Source organism: Diaporthe amygdali (assembly GCF_026229845.1).
Source record: "Diaporthe amygdali strain CAA958 chromosome Unknown NODE_33_length_508711_cov_65_296071, whole genome shotgun sequence".
NCBI lineage: Eukaryota > Fungi > Ascomycota > Sordariomycetes > Diaporthales > Diaporthaceae > Diaporthe > Diaporthe amygdali.
This window is the reverse complement of record NW_026517053.1, coordinates 489,588-503,756: the sequence shown is the minus strand read 5'-3', so window position 1 is coordinate 503,756 and position 14,169 is coordinate 489,588. Positions and strand designations below refer to the sequence as shown.

The 14,169-nt window shown below is 53.7% G+C and overlaps 3 protein-coding genes across 3 annotated transcripts; 1 reads left to right on the top strand and 2 right to left on the bottom strand.

Moving 5' to 3' along the window:
* Positions 1–7,699: 7,699 nt before the first annotated feature.
* J7T55_002354 (uncharacterized protein) lies at positions 7,700–9,319 on the top strand (the record flags this gene model as incomplete). The annotated part of the gene is made up of 8 exons (XM_053132894.1): positions 7,700–7,882; positions 8,080–8,101; positions 8,247–8,294; positions 8,372–8,401; positions 8,474–8,503; positions 8,574–8,938; positions 9,010–9,102; positions 9,221–9,319. 8 exons carry the CDS (start codon positions 7,700–7,702, stop codon positions 9,317–9,319), a joined length of 870 nt encoding a protein of 289 aa, XP_052989325.1.
* A 237-nt stretch (positions 9,320–9,556) lies between these two features.
* Positions 9,557–10,919, bottom strand: J7T55_002353 (uncharacterized protein; the record flags this gene model as incomplete). Its single annotated transcript, XM_053132893.1, has 4 exons — positions 9,557–9,723; positions 9,769–9,870; positions 10,034–10,068; positions 10,138–10,919. 4 exons carry the CDS (start codon positions 10,917–10,919, stop codon positions 9,557–9,559), a joined length of 1,086 nt encoding a protein of 361 aa, XP_052989324.1.
* Positions 10,920–11,685: 766 nt separating this feature from the next.
* On the bottom strand, positions 11,686–13,169 carry J7T55_002352 (uncharacterized protein; the record flags this gene model as incomplete). The annotated part of the gene is made up of 2 exons (XM_053132892.1): positions 11,686–12,398; positions 12,518–13,169. 2 exons carry the CDS (start codon positions 13,167–13,169, stop codon positions 11,686–11,688), a joined length of 1,365 nt encoding a protein of 454 aa, XP_052989323.1.
* Positions 13,170–14,169: the final 1,000 nt, after the last annotated feature.

Genomic DNA, 14,169 nt, shown 5'->3' with positions numbered 1-14,169 from the left:
CCTGGACTTGGACTTCTTGTCCCTAGACCTGCGTCGACATGGGACGAACCTTCACCTCACCACCCACTCGACCCAAAAGAGCATCCCCAAACACCTCCCCATGCCTATACCTACCTAGTCCGACTCCTGGCAGGCAGTTTAAATGAATCCATGCCCACCTGACTGACTGGCCAAGCTTGGCCACAGCAAGCCGACCAGACCTGACCGCAACTTCAATGTCACGGCGCGAGGGACATATGTTGGGGATGCCATCACGAGGCTTCAAAGAGCGACCAGGCATCACCGCTAAGAGGCTTGAGCGTGCGCACCACGCGCGTCATGCATCATGTCGTGTCGTGTCCGTGTCGTCCGCCCCTTTTGAGTGGAAGTCGACAGTGCGTCTCGCCTTGAGCCAGTCGCAGCCCTCATACCACCATACATGAACAACAGCAATTTCCTGACCCCACATCCCACCGCATCCTCAGACTAGCTGGTCGTCAGCGGACCTCCCCGGAGCCGAAGTCCGGTGCTTCATTTGACGGTGTAAACTTGCCCCGGCTCGGAAAGCGATCGCCGGCGGCACTTACAAACAAAACCCTGACTTATTATCGGGGGAAAACGATCATCAAACTTGCACCTTTTTGGTAGACTACGACGCACGAGGCTCTACCGCACACGCTTCCCCGTTCCTTGGCGTTAAAACCAGACATTACGGGCCCAGTTCCAGCGCGACACGTGAGAAATCGACATAGCGTCTATAGAGCGTGAAACACCGCGAGTATCTCTTGTTATTTTATTTGAAGAAGAAAAAAAGGGGATCCGTCGAAAATTGTCCCAGATCTGCCGGACAGATACGACAAGCGCCTGGACTGCTGCATTTGGCAATGCAATACCTACCTCGATCCGTCTCGATTGGTGAAATCCAAGAGGCAGGCTCGGACTCCGGGTGCTAAAATGCGTGGTTCGCGTACCCGGGGATTGTTTGGAGCTGCCTCCCACCAGTCTCCCACTTTGCCTCACTGCGCATGCATATTCACCGAGACCTTGGGACCGGATTCTTTGTTGACAGCTAGCTGGTCAATGGGGATCTGGGCCATCATGGTGCATGTGTCGTGAATCGTTTCGCGGTCGGCACATCGGCGCAGATGCAATAGAAGCCTTGAGGTTTTCGAGCTCCGGATCCCGACGCTGTCACTCAGGGTTACATCACAACCAAGAATCTACTCGTAGACCACCTGGCCAGCATTGCCACGGTGGCCCTGACGGCACAATTTCCACTACTGCAAGGAATTTTGCGCTAGAAAGGTCAGATCATCGACCAGCAGCCACACCCGCTTCTTCGCCGTGCCGTTCAACTGCCGCGGCGCCACTTTCTGTGCCATTCCAATGTGGTCAGACGCCCGATCTCTCATGGCGCTATCCTATCATGGCCACCGCTACAGCAGCCACCGCCTAGGTCCCACGACCCCACAATTCGGGAAATGCACGCGATGTCTTAGCCGGGCCAGCGCCCGAAATGTCTCTCTTGACCCCGCACAATTTCACGCAGGCTGACACTTGGACCACATACCAACGAAGGCCTGATGATACCGTACCCAGCAGGTTCATGAACAACCTGAGTGCGGTTCGAGATCCTCAAGTTGCGCCGCTGTCGTCATCGAGGCACGCCTTCAGGAAACGTTACTCTCACAAAAGCAACCCATCATGTGGCCGCTCCTACTAGCTCGTGGAAATGACTAACATATTTTAGCAGATACACGTGTATTGCACGAGGCCATGGGCTGAGATGCGCTTCGACGCTAGAATCGGCAGCCCCATTTCACGGCATGATTGACGTGTTTTTTTCTTCTCACGTTCTTTCACTCATCCTTGTGGTTGCCTCCTCAAATCGACTTCCTCGGCACTCCCCGGAAGTCGAACCTCGGGAGTTCTACATACCCCAATGTTGACAAGTCGCCAGGCCCGTGGTCTCATGATATTTGCTTGGGTCACGACGTGGTCAGCTCAAGGTCGCATTCAAGGGCCACGTGGGGCAGCATCTCGTCGCTCTGAGCCTAGTGTCGCGAGAGGCCACCATTTGGGACAACGCGACGTCTCTTTGGTCGTTTTATTGCTCATTTGAGCCGTTGAAGAGGTGCCAGTTGCTGGGCTCACAAGTGTGGCCCTTTCGTGAAGGTCGCGTAAGGCTGTCGTCTTCGCGCAAACAGCACATTGTGCGCCACGTCGTACAGTCTTCGTGTTCTGCACTCGTCTTGTTTCGAGTGAAACGTCACGACATCATGTTGCTTGTCTGTCATTCTTTCGAATTAATGTCCTCAAACGCGGCTTTTTTACGAAAGCCTGTTTTGTGCCGCCGCCGGCTCGCAGGCTTCACGGCGCCAGTCTGAAGATACACCGGACGAACAACGCCATGGAGGTCTGATCTGCGCCGTTAGGCTCGATTCTAAGTTCGACCGCTGCAACGGGGAAAAGTCTGCCAGGTCAATGTCTGAAAACCTCACATTTGGGACAACTCGTGTACCAGTACACACGTGGCCGTGGCACAACAGGCCAGGCTCGAAGTGTAACGCGAAATACTGCAGTGGAAGATCAGATGTGGTGGCGCCCACAACGCGAAAAAACTTCTGGCGGAGGCTCAGAATGTTGTTTGGCAAGTGCTGAGAAGCGCAGTCGGGGACGCCACGTCCAGAGATGGCCTCATTCATCAGAGGACCTCCGGATTGGGCCCTGAGGACGTCCTCAGGCGGTGCTCGCGTGGACACGATGTTATGCTGTACTCCAGAACACGGCAACATTACTGATATTTCCTCCCCTGAGCTATTCTGGACTGTGTATGTCCCACGGGCGTAGGCCAGGTCCCTCAGTGAACGGAAGTATGAGCCATGACTCCGATCTCTTCAAGAGCTATCCATCTAGGATGAAAACGGCTCGCCCAAGGCTTTCGCGGCAGGGATGAGTCACTATCGCCTTTGAGTTCCGCCCCTAAAGAGGGAAATAAAAACATTCTTAGAACTTAGGAGGGCCCAGATGATTTACAGGCAACGCCTTTGAAAAGTTCAGCCCTGCTAGACCAAAATTCTTAGGTACATACAATGCGTATCCATCGAAGGATTTGAAAAGAAAAATTATCTGAGGTTGCTCGTCGAAAACCCTCCGGAGTGGCAGGACCGCCTGGATTTGCAGCTTGTCATCTTTCCATGAAATTCCCAACTCCTGTAAGACAGCCTGTTATAAGATAGACCGCTGTAGGATGAAGCATCCCCGTCACAGGTTGACCTATTACAGGATAAGCTGCTGCGAAATAACCTTCAACGTGATGGATTGTTGTGGCTTGACCTACTATGTGATAAAATATTGTGTGATGACCTGCCATGGAATGATCTGCTGTGGGATCAGCTGATGTAGGACAACCTGCTATGATATATATCTGAGGGCTTAGTGGTCAATGTCCTTGGTCAAAATCAATAGTGAAACACCTGTTGGAAGCGTGGGTCCGCGTCAAGCTGGGAGGCTATGTCAAATGCTGGCAGACCAGGCGTTTCATGGATGACATTCGGCACTTCAGTTCTTGCCTCCTGAACTCTGCCTCGATCTAGGCCAGCGTATTCAGCATTTGAGACAGGTGACATCTATAGAGGATCTTCTGCAAGATCAAGTGGCTGCTCTTTTGTTCTATGATTGGAGTTGGGCAAGCTTTCCAAGATGGTTTGAAACCGGCAGGACTGGTGGTTATTGTAAGCTTATCATTACAGGTAACAGTTCTCAGTGTCTCAAGTTACCCAGAAAGTAACCTGGTGGCCCAGGTATCAGGAACTGCCGACGGATATTCCTGCCGCCGGGCCAAATTTGATCTGGAGAACCGTAGACCAAGCAATTTTCTCCTGGGGATATAAGAAGCCTCACACGCTTCCGTTGCTGCAGGTTGCGAAATGATGTCGTGTCCAACAACCTCGCTTTCGCCAAACCGTAAGACACATCTGTCAAGAGCCTGACACTAGAATCCATGCGAGAGGGCCATTTCGAAGAGCTTTTCCTACAGGATGGTTTCCATCGGAAGTCACAACATGGCACGCGGCCTCGTCCGGACACGGCGTGCGTGCGTTCGTTTCACAGGAGATGAGGTGGTCAAGTAGGCTCGACCTCGACCAGCCGCGACTTCTGTCCAACTTTAATCGCCTCGGATTTCGGTCTCAAGTCAACAAGTTAACGGCTCACCTAGGATTGTCTTTCATGTGCTCAAGCAGAGGATGCTAGCACCTGATCCGAATCGCATAGGTTCATGCGTTGGGAAGCGCAGTGTGCTGATGTCTTGAGACTTCGGGATCCACTTCTGGGTCGTGGTTGCTTGGTAGTGTTTTGGGAATGCCAGTGTGAGAAAGCAATGAGCCTGTATTCCGAAACTATAACAAGGCAGTGTCGCCTGGTAACTGCAGGTCGATTTGGGTTTTGACACGGAAACATGATCGCCAATATGTGGCCTTCCTCGGGCACACATCGGACAGATCAGGCCGCGGTCTCCTCAACGGAGATGTACTCGCTAAACGGGTCCGTTCCGCTATTGTTGTCGTCCTCGGATGCAAGTCAGCTGTTCCTGCGTCCCGTATGGCATGAGAAAAGTCTGCATTCCGAAAGCCAGATGACCTGCGATGTTTGACGATGACTTCATGGAGACAAACAATATTCTCTTTGAGCGCTGAGGACTGGTAAAATGTGGCAAAATATCGCGTGATCCAACCAGCAAGTCGCCAGCGTCAGCATCTCGTGTGGGATGCTGTGGTGCGAGTCGGGCCCAATAATGAATACCCTCCCTTCTCCCCTGCGGTCTCCTCAACACGATCAAAGCGTTCCTCCCATGATTTTGGAGGGTGACAGACTCAATTAGGGAGGGGAGGAGTTACACAGCCAGGAACAATGGTGCCTGAACCAGGTGGTCTACACGGTGCCTGTAGACACGCGAAGAAATAGCAGGGTCTTGAGACGATCTTGCCACCAGAAGGTGACACTGGTTAGAGCGACGGGTCAATGATCGCCAGTATCAGGTCTCGTAGACCAGTGAGTCAGGAGTCCACTGATCTTTGGGTCAACGACTTCGCCACAGAGTCACGAGTCTTGCGCGGAAGGATCTCCAACAACGCTTGCATCGAATTTGAATGACAGTGTCATGGTCGGTAGCGGCCCAAAGACCAACGAAACCTTGATACGAGAGAATAAAAGGGGATGAATATTTTCCGCGCATGTTTACCGAAGGAACTGCGCCTCGGTCCCTATTATGGTAGAGGTTTCAAATGCCCATTGCCACCGTTGAACGTTATGAAGCCACGTTACTGAAGGGGCGAGTCTCACTCTTCAAACCCCATCTCACGCTCACCAGCCAAGCGGTTTAGAAATCCGGAGAAATTGGCTCCCTGTATGCAAGCAGCATCAACTAGCGAAACAGCCGAGATGATCGTACATCAACACGGGGTGGCTGTGAACCTTGAGTCACGAATTCGTCAACCAACCATGACCGAACTATACGATGCACCCGATCGAACCCGAGCTTGATTTGTTTCTCCTCGGATCCCTCCCGATCAGTGGGACCGCGTACACTATGAGAGGTTCAGTCGAATCATATCTATGATCATTCTCATCGCCTTGCTTATTCAGATCATTTCTACGACGCAAGACTGCGCTTCGGGCAGCGATAATTGTTCATCAAGAGAAGTATGCTGTGAGCAACTGCTAGATAGTATATCAAAAACAATAAAAAAGTGGTCTCCTGGATGATATGTCATCAGGATATCTCGGTAGGACTCCGGTACCCGACGTTGCAAAGCACTTAGTTTCAAGGGTCTAGCCTGTCACCCGTCTCGGCTAGGCTTTCGTGTCAGAAGTGCGGGCGGCGGCGGCGGCCTACGGCGACTCTGGGCCGGCGGCAATGCCTCTTCGGCCGGTTGCAACATGCACTCCGTAGACCACACCCTCGATTCACCTTCTCTTGGAGTCATGCATCAATTTCCTGTTTTGGAATGTCTGGGCCTCATGACGTCCGGTTTGAGATGTCTGTTCTGTCATGGCCTTGGCTTCCCTTGCTGGGCGAGTCCTCTGGGCTTCTCGCTCCCTCGATTGTGTTGCAGTCGCTGCTGAGTGAAACGAAAGGCTTGCTTGCTCTTGACCGACCAATCGCTCTGGGAAGTGTCTGGTCGGTAGGTTCACTCTCATCTATGTAGGGCTACAGGCGAACACCCAAGCAGCGCGCGATGCAACATAGAGCACCCCGGGACGGGAGGCGTGTATATTTAGAAGCGGGCACCTATCTTCCTGTGCCGAAGGGACGAACAGCTTGTCGGTAGCAAATCTGGAAGCCATGTAGTATAACCATACCTATACACTAAATAGTTACGCAGTTGCCCTCGTTATTGTGTGATCCTGGCAGATATGCGGGAACTTGCATTTGAAGTCTGCAGTCAGAAAAGTGTCCAAGCTTCCCGACAAGCTTCTGCCGAGGGGAAAGCCACTGCTTCGAACCTGGACTAGCTGAAACGGCTGCGATGGTGGTGCGGTCAGATTCTTGTGCAAGCCGCGAAGGGACCAAGCCCTTCGAGGGTGTCATATTAGCCACTAGACAGCTTGACCATCTGCAAGGAACGGCAGGAAAGTTCCCCAGATCCGCGACCCGTGGCGTGCTGATAGTAAAAATAGGTACGTCGGGAGGCGCCCGCCCCAGGTGCCTTCTGCGCGCCCGTACCAGATCTTCGACCAGCCAGATCTACCCGGTCCCCTGTTGCAAATCTGGGATCTTCTGTCAACCCTGTGAAAGTCTGTCTTAAGCTTGATTCAACGTGCCAGGCTGATGGAACTTTGTGGCTCCATCTACTCCACTCCGGAACAGGTCTTACAGCTTCTCGCTGGGCGCTATTGTGTTTGAATCCTGATGCGAGTGGCTGTCCCACGTCCCTGGCCACGGGCACAGACGTGCAACCGTTGATGTGATGGGCAGATGTCTGTTCGCTGTGGTTGCGTCTGTGGCTCCAATGGTACCACAGAATTGTGTTTTGGAATCCCAACTAGGCGGAGAGCAGTACCGATCTTCCAATATGTCTCTGCCTTCGGCGAATATAACCACCTGGTAGGTACATGACATGCCCCTCTCTTTCAACACGAATCGGGTTTTTTCATGATGATAATGGCTGTGCTGGTGTGGAGAGTAGCAGCTGTATCAGGTCTCGCGGCAACAGTTTCCAATACCAACTCCCGCCACTCGTACCATGCCTCTGGGCGCTCAGATGGAGTATAGGACACCGGGGGAAACGTCTGAAGTCTTTCTTTCCTGTTTGAGGCGGAGCTACTCCAGCAAGGCAAAGATCAGACCTGGACTCCAGCAAGACTAAACGGATCCGGCTCTGGATCCAAACACGGATGAACTGTGACGCTCCTGCCCAACATCGCTTCGTCTGAGCCATTGTTGAGACGATGTTCGAAGGCTGACAGCTTGCACCGAACGAGGCCAAGCCATCCTGGTCAGCCTTGAGATGAAAGTTAGATAAAGCTGCGGACACTCCCACCAGCCTTTCCCGTTGTTACCTGTCCTGCAGCCTCATCAGGTTTTGTTTCTCATCCGTTCTTTTTACTTTCTTTTTACCACCTCTGAGCCGGCTCAAGTACTCCAGGGTCGCTGGTTCCACCCTCGTTATTCCTTAATCACATACCGCCGTCCTTTGAAGTCCCCCCTACAGCCAATATGCGTGGCCTCAACCTCATTCTTCTTTTCGCCCTTACCGGACCCGGGCTGGCAGGCCCAACTCGTCGCGGATACGGGACTCTTGTTCAACGGCAGGACAACAGCACAGAATTACCGCCTCCACCTCCTGCGGCCGCGTCTGGTGCTGCTGACGCTCCACCACCACCTCCTCCTGAAGTTGCTGTAAGAAAGCCCCAATCTGATTACTGGGTCTTCCAAGGCTGTTCTGTGGGCGAAAAAGGCTTGCGAAAGAACACAAAGAGGCCGCAAGGCAATGTGGTCTCAAGACAGCCTTGCGAACCATCCAGTATCTGCGCCGTTATATAGGAACGAAAGTGACTGACCTGAATTCTCTAAGGCTTGTCCTCCTGCTCCTCCAGCCGCAGCCGCAGCTCCTCCCCCGTGAGTATTTCCAGTTCTAGAAAATCCGCGGAGATCGTGCTCTGCAAATGAAGAAGGTCCGAGCTGCATCGCACAGCTAGGCTTGACCAGGCGGCCTTCCCATATTTCCCTCGCTGTGCTTGTTCGCTAACTTGTGGTCATATAGACCTGGCCCCCCTCCACCACCGCCAGGGGCCTCTGGAGCTCCTCCGCCGTAAGTCTCCCCTCCAGGTTTAATATCCTTCTCGGGGATATTTCGAGACCCTTCGAAGCTGACATACGCTCCCGCAGACCTCCTGCCGCCGCTGGAGCTCCGCCACCGTAAGATCTCGCCCATCCCATATCCAGTATTTTCGTAGGAGTCCACGGAAATAGTCGACTGACACAGAGCAGACCTCCTGACGCAGCTGGCGCTCCACCACCGTAAGCACGCCTCGATGGACGAGCATCTGTCCTCCCAGCCCCAAGCATAGACGTGACTGACCTGGATCAGACCTCCTGCCGCCGCTTCGGGGGCACCACCACCGCCCCCAGCAGGCGGGCCACCTCCTCCCCCAGCGGGTGGCCCACCACCGCCTCCTCCCGCCGCCGCTGGAGCGAACTGCACAGCAGCAGCACCTCCACCACCGCCCGCAGGAGGACCCGCCCCTCCTCCTCCTCCGCCAGCGGCTGCTGGGGCTCCTCCCCCTCCTCCACCAGGCGCTTCCGGAGCTCCTCCACCACCACCACCGCCAGCGGCTGCCGGCGCTGCTCCTCCTCCTCCACCAGCGGCCGCGGGCGCCGCGCCGCCTCCTCCTCCTCCAGCAGCTTCTGGTGCCGCGCCTCCTCCTCCGCCAGCTGCTGCGGGTGCCGCTCCTCGTACGTGAAATATTCTTCTCCGCAGACAACGAGCTCCAGAAGAGCAGGATCAGTGCTAACACAATGCTCAGCACCGCCCCCAGGCGCCTCAGGCGCACCACCACCACCGCCACCAGGCGGCCCCGCAGCTGCGGGCGCTGGACCAGCTGGACAGGCGGGTGCCCGTAAGTAGAGCCAGAGGAGATTATCCCTATGCTCCAGGTCATATCGCTGTCTCAGGAAGAGTAGTAAAGCTGATATTAAGTCCTAGCGCCACCACCACCACCACCACCAGCAGCACAGGGGCCGGGCGCGCCACCCGTCGGCAAGGGCAAGGGGAAGCGCCGATCGCTTCCGAGCATGTCCAGCGGTGGACGGAGGGCTATCAAGGTCGAGTGGTGAAAAAGGGGACGAAGGGCGCTCTAGGGAGCAGTCCAATGCGGGAGCAAGGGGGCTCAACAGGCTCATCATTTTCACCTCTAGAGTCGGGCATCAGTCAGCATTTTCTTTGGGTCATCGGTCGTCTGGTTTCGAGTTTTGGTACGAGAAGAAACGGTGCTGCTGGCAGGCCAAACATCTCTCAATGTCTATTATCTATTCACTCTGATTAGGCAAAGACTGAATATCAATGCATAATATTCAGCTAAACTGGTTGGAAAAATTGCGAATGTGATCTTGTGGCAGTCTCGTGAAGAGGCGTGCTTCGTCACTGGCCGATGGCTGTTTGAGGGTATACTTGGACCCAGACGGCGAAATGATCTTGAATTTGAATTCCATGACGGAGGCGAGGACGTCTCCATTGCGAACTGGGAGAGTGGTTAGCAAAGAGCTTCCCGTTCGCATGTGCTCACCTGGAGTAACGTTGACTTGAATGGTCCTGGGGCGCCCTTCAACGGGCATTAATGTCTGAGCGCGGAATATGGCTGTGTGGGTGAGGATGGCCAACACGAGGCCTACGGACTCAGTGCCAACAATATCATTTTTTTGTACTTTTGCAAAGGGAATCTGTTATTAACATTATAATGATGATCTATACCTTCGGCTTCCGCCCTCATTGGCACCAATCCCAATGAAGACATTCTGTATTTCTTTACAGTCCTTCTTTCTCGAGCATACTTGCGATCTGTACGTAGAAGGCGGTAGCGTTGAAACTTGTATTCCTCGAGAATTAGCATCAACTTCGTACCAACAAAGAAGCCAGAGTGGACGGTTCAACTCACGGGTTCTCCTCTCCCATCAACTTCCTCATTGCCCATCTGACCCTATTTGTCCAATTTATCAGATCTAGGTGACTGACATTCTCCAATGTCCCCTTGTACGTCCCCCATTGGGCACTCTCCACGCTCACTAGACCATCGTTGGGCCCTTCCTCCCTACTCAGGACGTTAAAAGAGGCCCGGAAGGGACTCAGGAGAGGAGGTTTCTGATTCAGTGCCGCGCCATACGAGAAATACTGCACGTCTGGGTCGTCCGGCGTTCTCGGGTTGAATTCCTGTGCCATGTACTTGCGTGTAAGCTGCGCAAAGGCACCTGTGCCGAACCCTGTCGTGCGTTTCCACGCTTCGTAGACACCAGGTAAACGGTCCGGTCCTATTTGGTCTAGAAGGTAGTCTGCGTATGCAGACCCGTGGTGAGGGCTAGCGATTGTGACCAGGGATCGAACGTTGATGTCATTCGAGGGGTGCTGCTTTTCCTGCTTCTGGACCCGCCGTCTGTGGGCATAACTGATCATGTATCTCGCATCCAATCCGCCCATCGAATGGGCGATGATATTCACTGGTCGTCCATGGGATTCCGTGAGTATGTGGTCGCGCAACTTTGCAGAGCGCTCTTCGATGCTACCAGTTGGCGGCACTGTAGCAGTGATGACCTCGGCGCCGTGCGCGGTCAGAGCTTCTTTGATACCGTGCCAGTAATGGATTGGGGGGAGGTAAGATCCCGCAAGCTTCAGCTCTGCGAAGCCCAGAAGGCCATGGGCGAGCACGATTGGATATTTGGGCATCTGGATAAGGTGTTAACCCACGGAAATCCGGAGGCTGAGACTCCAGTCATTACCTGCGGCACCAACCGGTTCAAAAGGGTTGGTTGATTCGGAGCCTCCCAGAAATGAAGACCAAAGAATTGATGACTGGCTTCAGGGTTCGGCTGTTGACCTTTGTGTTATCCAAGACTTTGTCCTGCGCACATGATGGAATGCTGTTCTACTGGACCTGATTCCCTGGCAAAAAACAAGCGAAAGATTGCCCAGAGTCGCGTGCCTTGTCGCTCAAAAGTGAGCCTCCCTGGTCTTTAGTGATGTCACTTAGGCGTCGTAGCCCGAACCCTCATCGACGTCGAATTGCACCGGGACTCCCCCCCACCACATCAATCAAGAGGGGGGTGTGCAATCGGCCCCTAAGAAACAATAAATAGACTAGCATGGGCAAGGTGGAATGAGCAGCTTCTTTCCGAATATCATGGCTTGAATAGACCTGAACGTTTCTAACCAAGAATTTGAGTATCTGCTTGCACCAACAGTTGTAGTGTCCAAAGTAAACCCTCGCAATGTCCTCTGCTGTCCCAGGCCTGCCTACAACGCCTCTATAAACAACAATGTAGACACTCAGTGCCAATAAGGCTTTCTGGCAGAAGAACAAAAAAGGCCACTGGGATTAATCCGGCGATCAATCTGGTATCAATAATTTGCCACAGGGATAAATCGAACTCCGAAAACAACCGCTGCCTCACGCGGAACGCGTCCTCGAGCATTCCACAAGCCTCGACGACCATCACCAGATGGAGTCATGCCTCACCAGGACGTCCTCGCTCTTCGGCGTGCTTCTCGTCCTCGTCCTTCCTCCAAGTCCTCCTGAGCCAGCGGATCCCCCAGTCCTAGACCCGTCACTCCCGGGCGCAATCACTTCTGACTCCACGATTGGTCCGTTTCCATATTGCTGGCTCAGAGTCAAAGCCCGCGGTGGTACGAAAGGCACCCGGGTGAGTGTGCTCAGAGGTCTTTCGTAAGGCGGGGGCTCAGACTCGCCCGTCATTTGTGCTGGCGCCTGTCTTCTATTGGAGAAGCGGCGGTTTCCGCAGCAGAGCCCTGACTGTCCCATTGAATTTGCGTCGGTGGTGACTGATGGTGGTGGTGAGCGAGGTTCTTTACTGGCTGTACTGTAGCTAAGCCTGTATGCATTTGGCGAAGTGGCAAAGCTGGGGCGCATGGCGAGCAATGGCGACCCAAGGCTCCGTTGTGCTGGATAAAGAGCGAGAAGATGACGCCGTGCTTTCTTTCTCGAAGGTGATGTTGGTCCCCAAGCTCGTCCAAATGCTGGACCGGGAGGGAGCAGTGTCATTATTATGGCCGCGACGAGGATCAGAGTGCCGTCGAGCACGAGAAAGTATATATGTGATTGAGATAGACCCGAAGCCAGTCCACCGGCCAGTTGAATCATTCGAGCGACCGTCCGTGCGAGAATCAAAGCCAGAGCCAACTGCATGCCTGCGTCAAGAAGAGGTTAGCAAATGGGACTACATGTTGCATGACGTGATAAGAAAGAGGCGAGGCAGAGTTGGATGTGTGTTTTGGGTTCCAAACTCTATTGTCGACATTGAACTTACACAAAAGCGCCGTCTTGAACCTTGCCGAGAGGTAGATGTCAGAGAACCGGGGATTCAAGAACTCTCTATTGCGGAAAACCCGAGACATGAACCAAAAGTATAACCCAAAGAACCCCACCAGGCTCAGGAGTTGAAGAGCGAGACCGGTAATGAGGACGTTCACGCCTTGCTGGATCTCGACCATATTGTACCCTTTAGCCGCGAAAACGCAACCTACAGCCTGGAATGCCAGAGTGAAGCCGTCAAAAGCGAAAAAGAAGGAGTTCAGCCAGACTGGCTCCAGCGTGATGCAAAGATCACTGCCGTATATAGCGAAAACGTGCGGCAAGATGGTGTAGACGGCCGCAGTGATCAGTGTTGGCCCCAAAGCGGTCCCGAGAAGAGACAGAACAAAGTAAGACTTGCTGGCGAGGTCTTTCCGGAGTAGAAGCCTCGCGGCGTAGCCCGCCACTTCCAGGAGGAGACCTGCGCTCATACTCAAACTGTATACCGTTGTCCTGCATCTCGCGCCAACCCACAGATTGATGGGAACGAGAATCGCAAAGGCTGCTAGCATAAAGGCGGTGCCTTCGATCGGAGGAGGGCTAGAAAGCCAGCCCTTCTCAACGGGGCAGGTTGCTAACGTGCAGTCACCGGGACCAAAGCTCGCCATGACGGGCGAAAGGCGGTTGAAACTCTCGACAAGGTGGGTAATAAAGACACATGGGATATATGTGCGAGGAGACTGACAAGACACCAACGAGGCTGATCCAGCGCCGGGCCCTATGGTAGTTATAACGGGCTGACAGGGCCCCAAAGGGCTTGTCCCTAAATCTAAGGCCGGAACTCCGATGTGAAAGAGCATGTTGGCGGTGGCTGCCGAGCTTGTAGACTCATTGGCGGCGCTTAATCGATGTGGGGAGTGCTACAGTTGGGTTTTGGACCAACAGGTTCCGGCAAAACACTCGCTCATGATGTTGCAGCACTGCTGCACTTCGACCAACTGTAGTTCTGTCTAGGTGCAGCATGGTATGGGCTGCCGAGCGACTGGCTCGCAGACTAGAACAGAGGAAGATGGATGCACCCGTCTACCAAGTCTTTGATACCGTAATGGAGTGTATCCAGGCTAATGCAGACGCTGATTGACCTTCCACTTGGTCTTGTATCTACCTGTCTGTCACAAGGGGCTTTGGACAAAGCTATGTGTTGGCAGGACCGTGTAAATCACATCGAAGCCGTCAACTCGAAGGGTGCTAGGGGTGCCCAGAGCCCGCCAGAAGCGACGTTATCACATGAACAGCGACTGGCTGCATAAGCGGGCAAGGGGGGAATATGTGATGAGAGATATGCATGGCGATGTGGCATGTATATGTACCCGTACAAATAACCAACGCACTTGGAACCCGACAGTCTGGGCCGACCGTCCGCGCATAGGCGCCCAAGCACGATTACCAGACCAATAGGATGATTATACATAGATGAGGGCCTCACTGTCTCTGCTGCGGACATGGGACAGCTTGTTCCTGGTCCTGACAACTTTGGCCGTTGGTGCATCCAACACACATGACAGCCAATAAATCAGCATGCCTTGCGTCCCATGGGGTGGATATCGTGCAAGACGATGATCTTAAATATTAAGTTTGATGACAGCCATCCCCGCGCAACCTTAATGC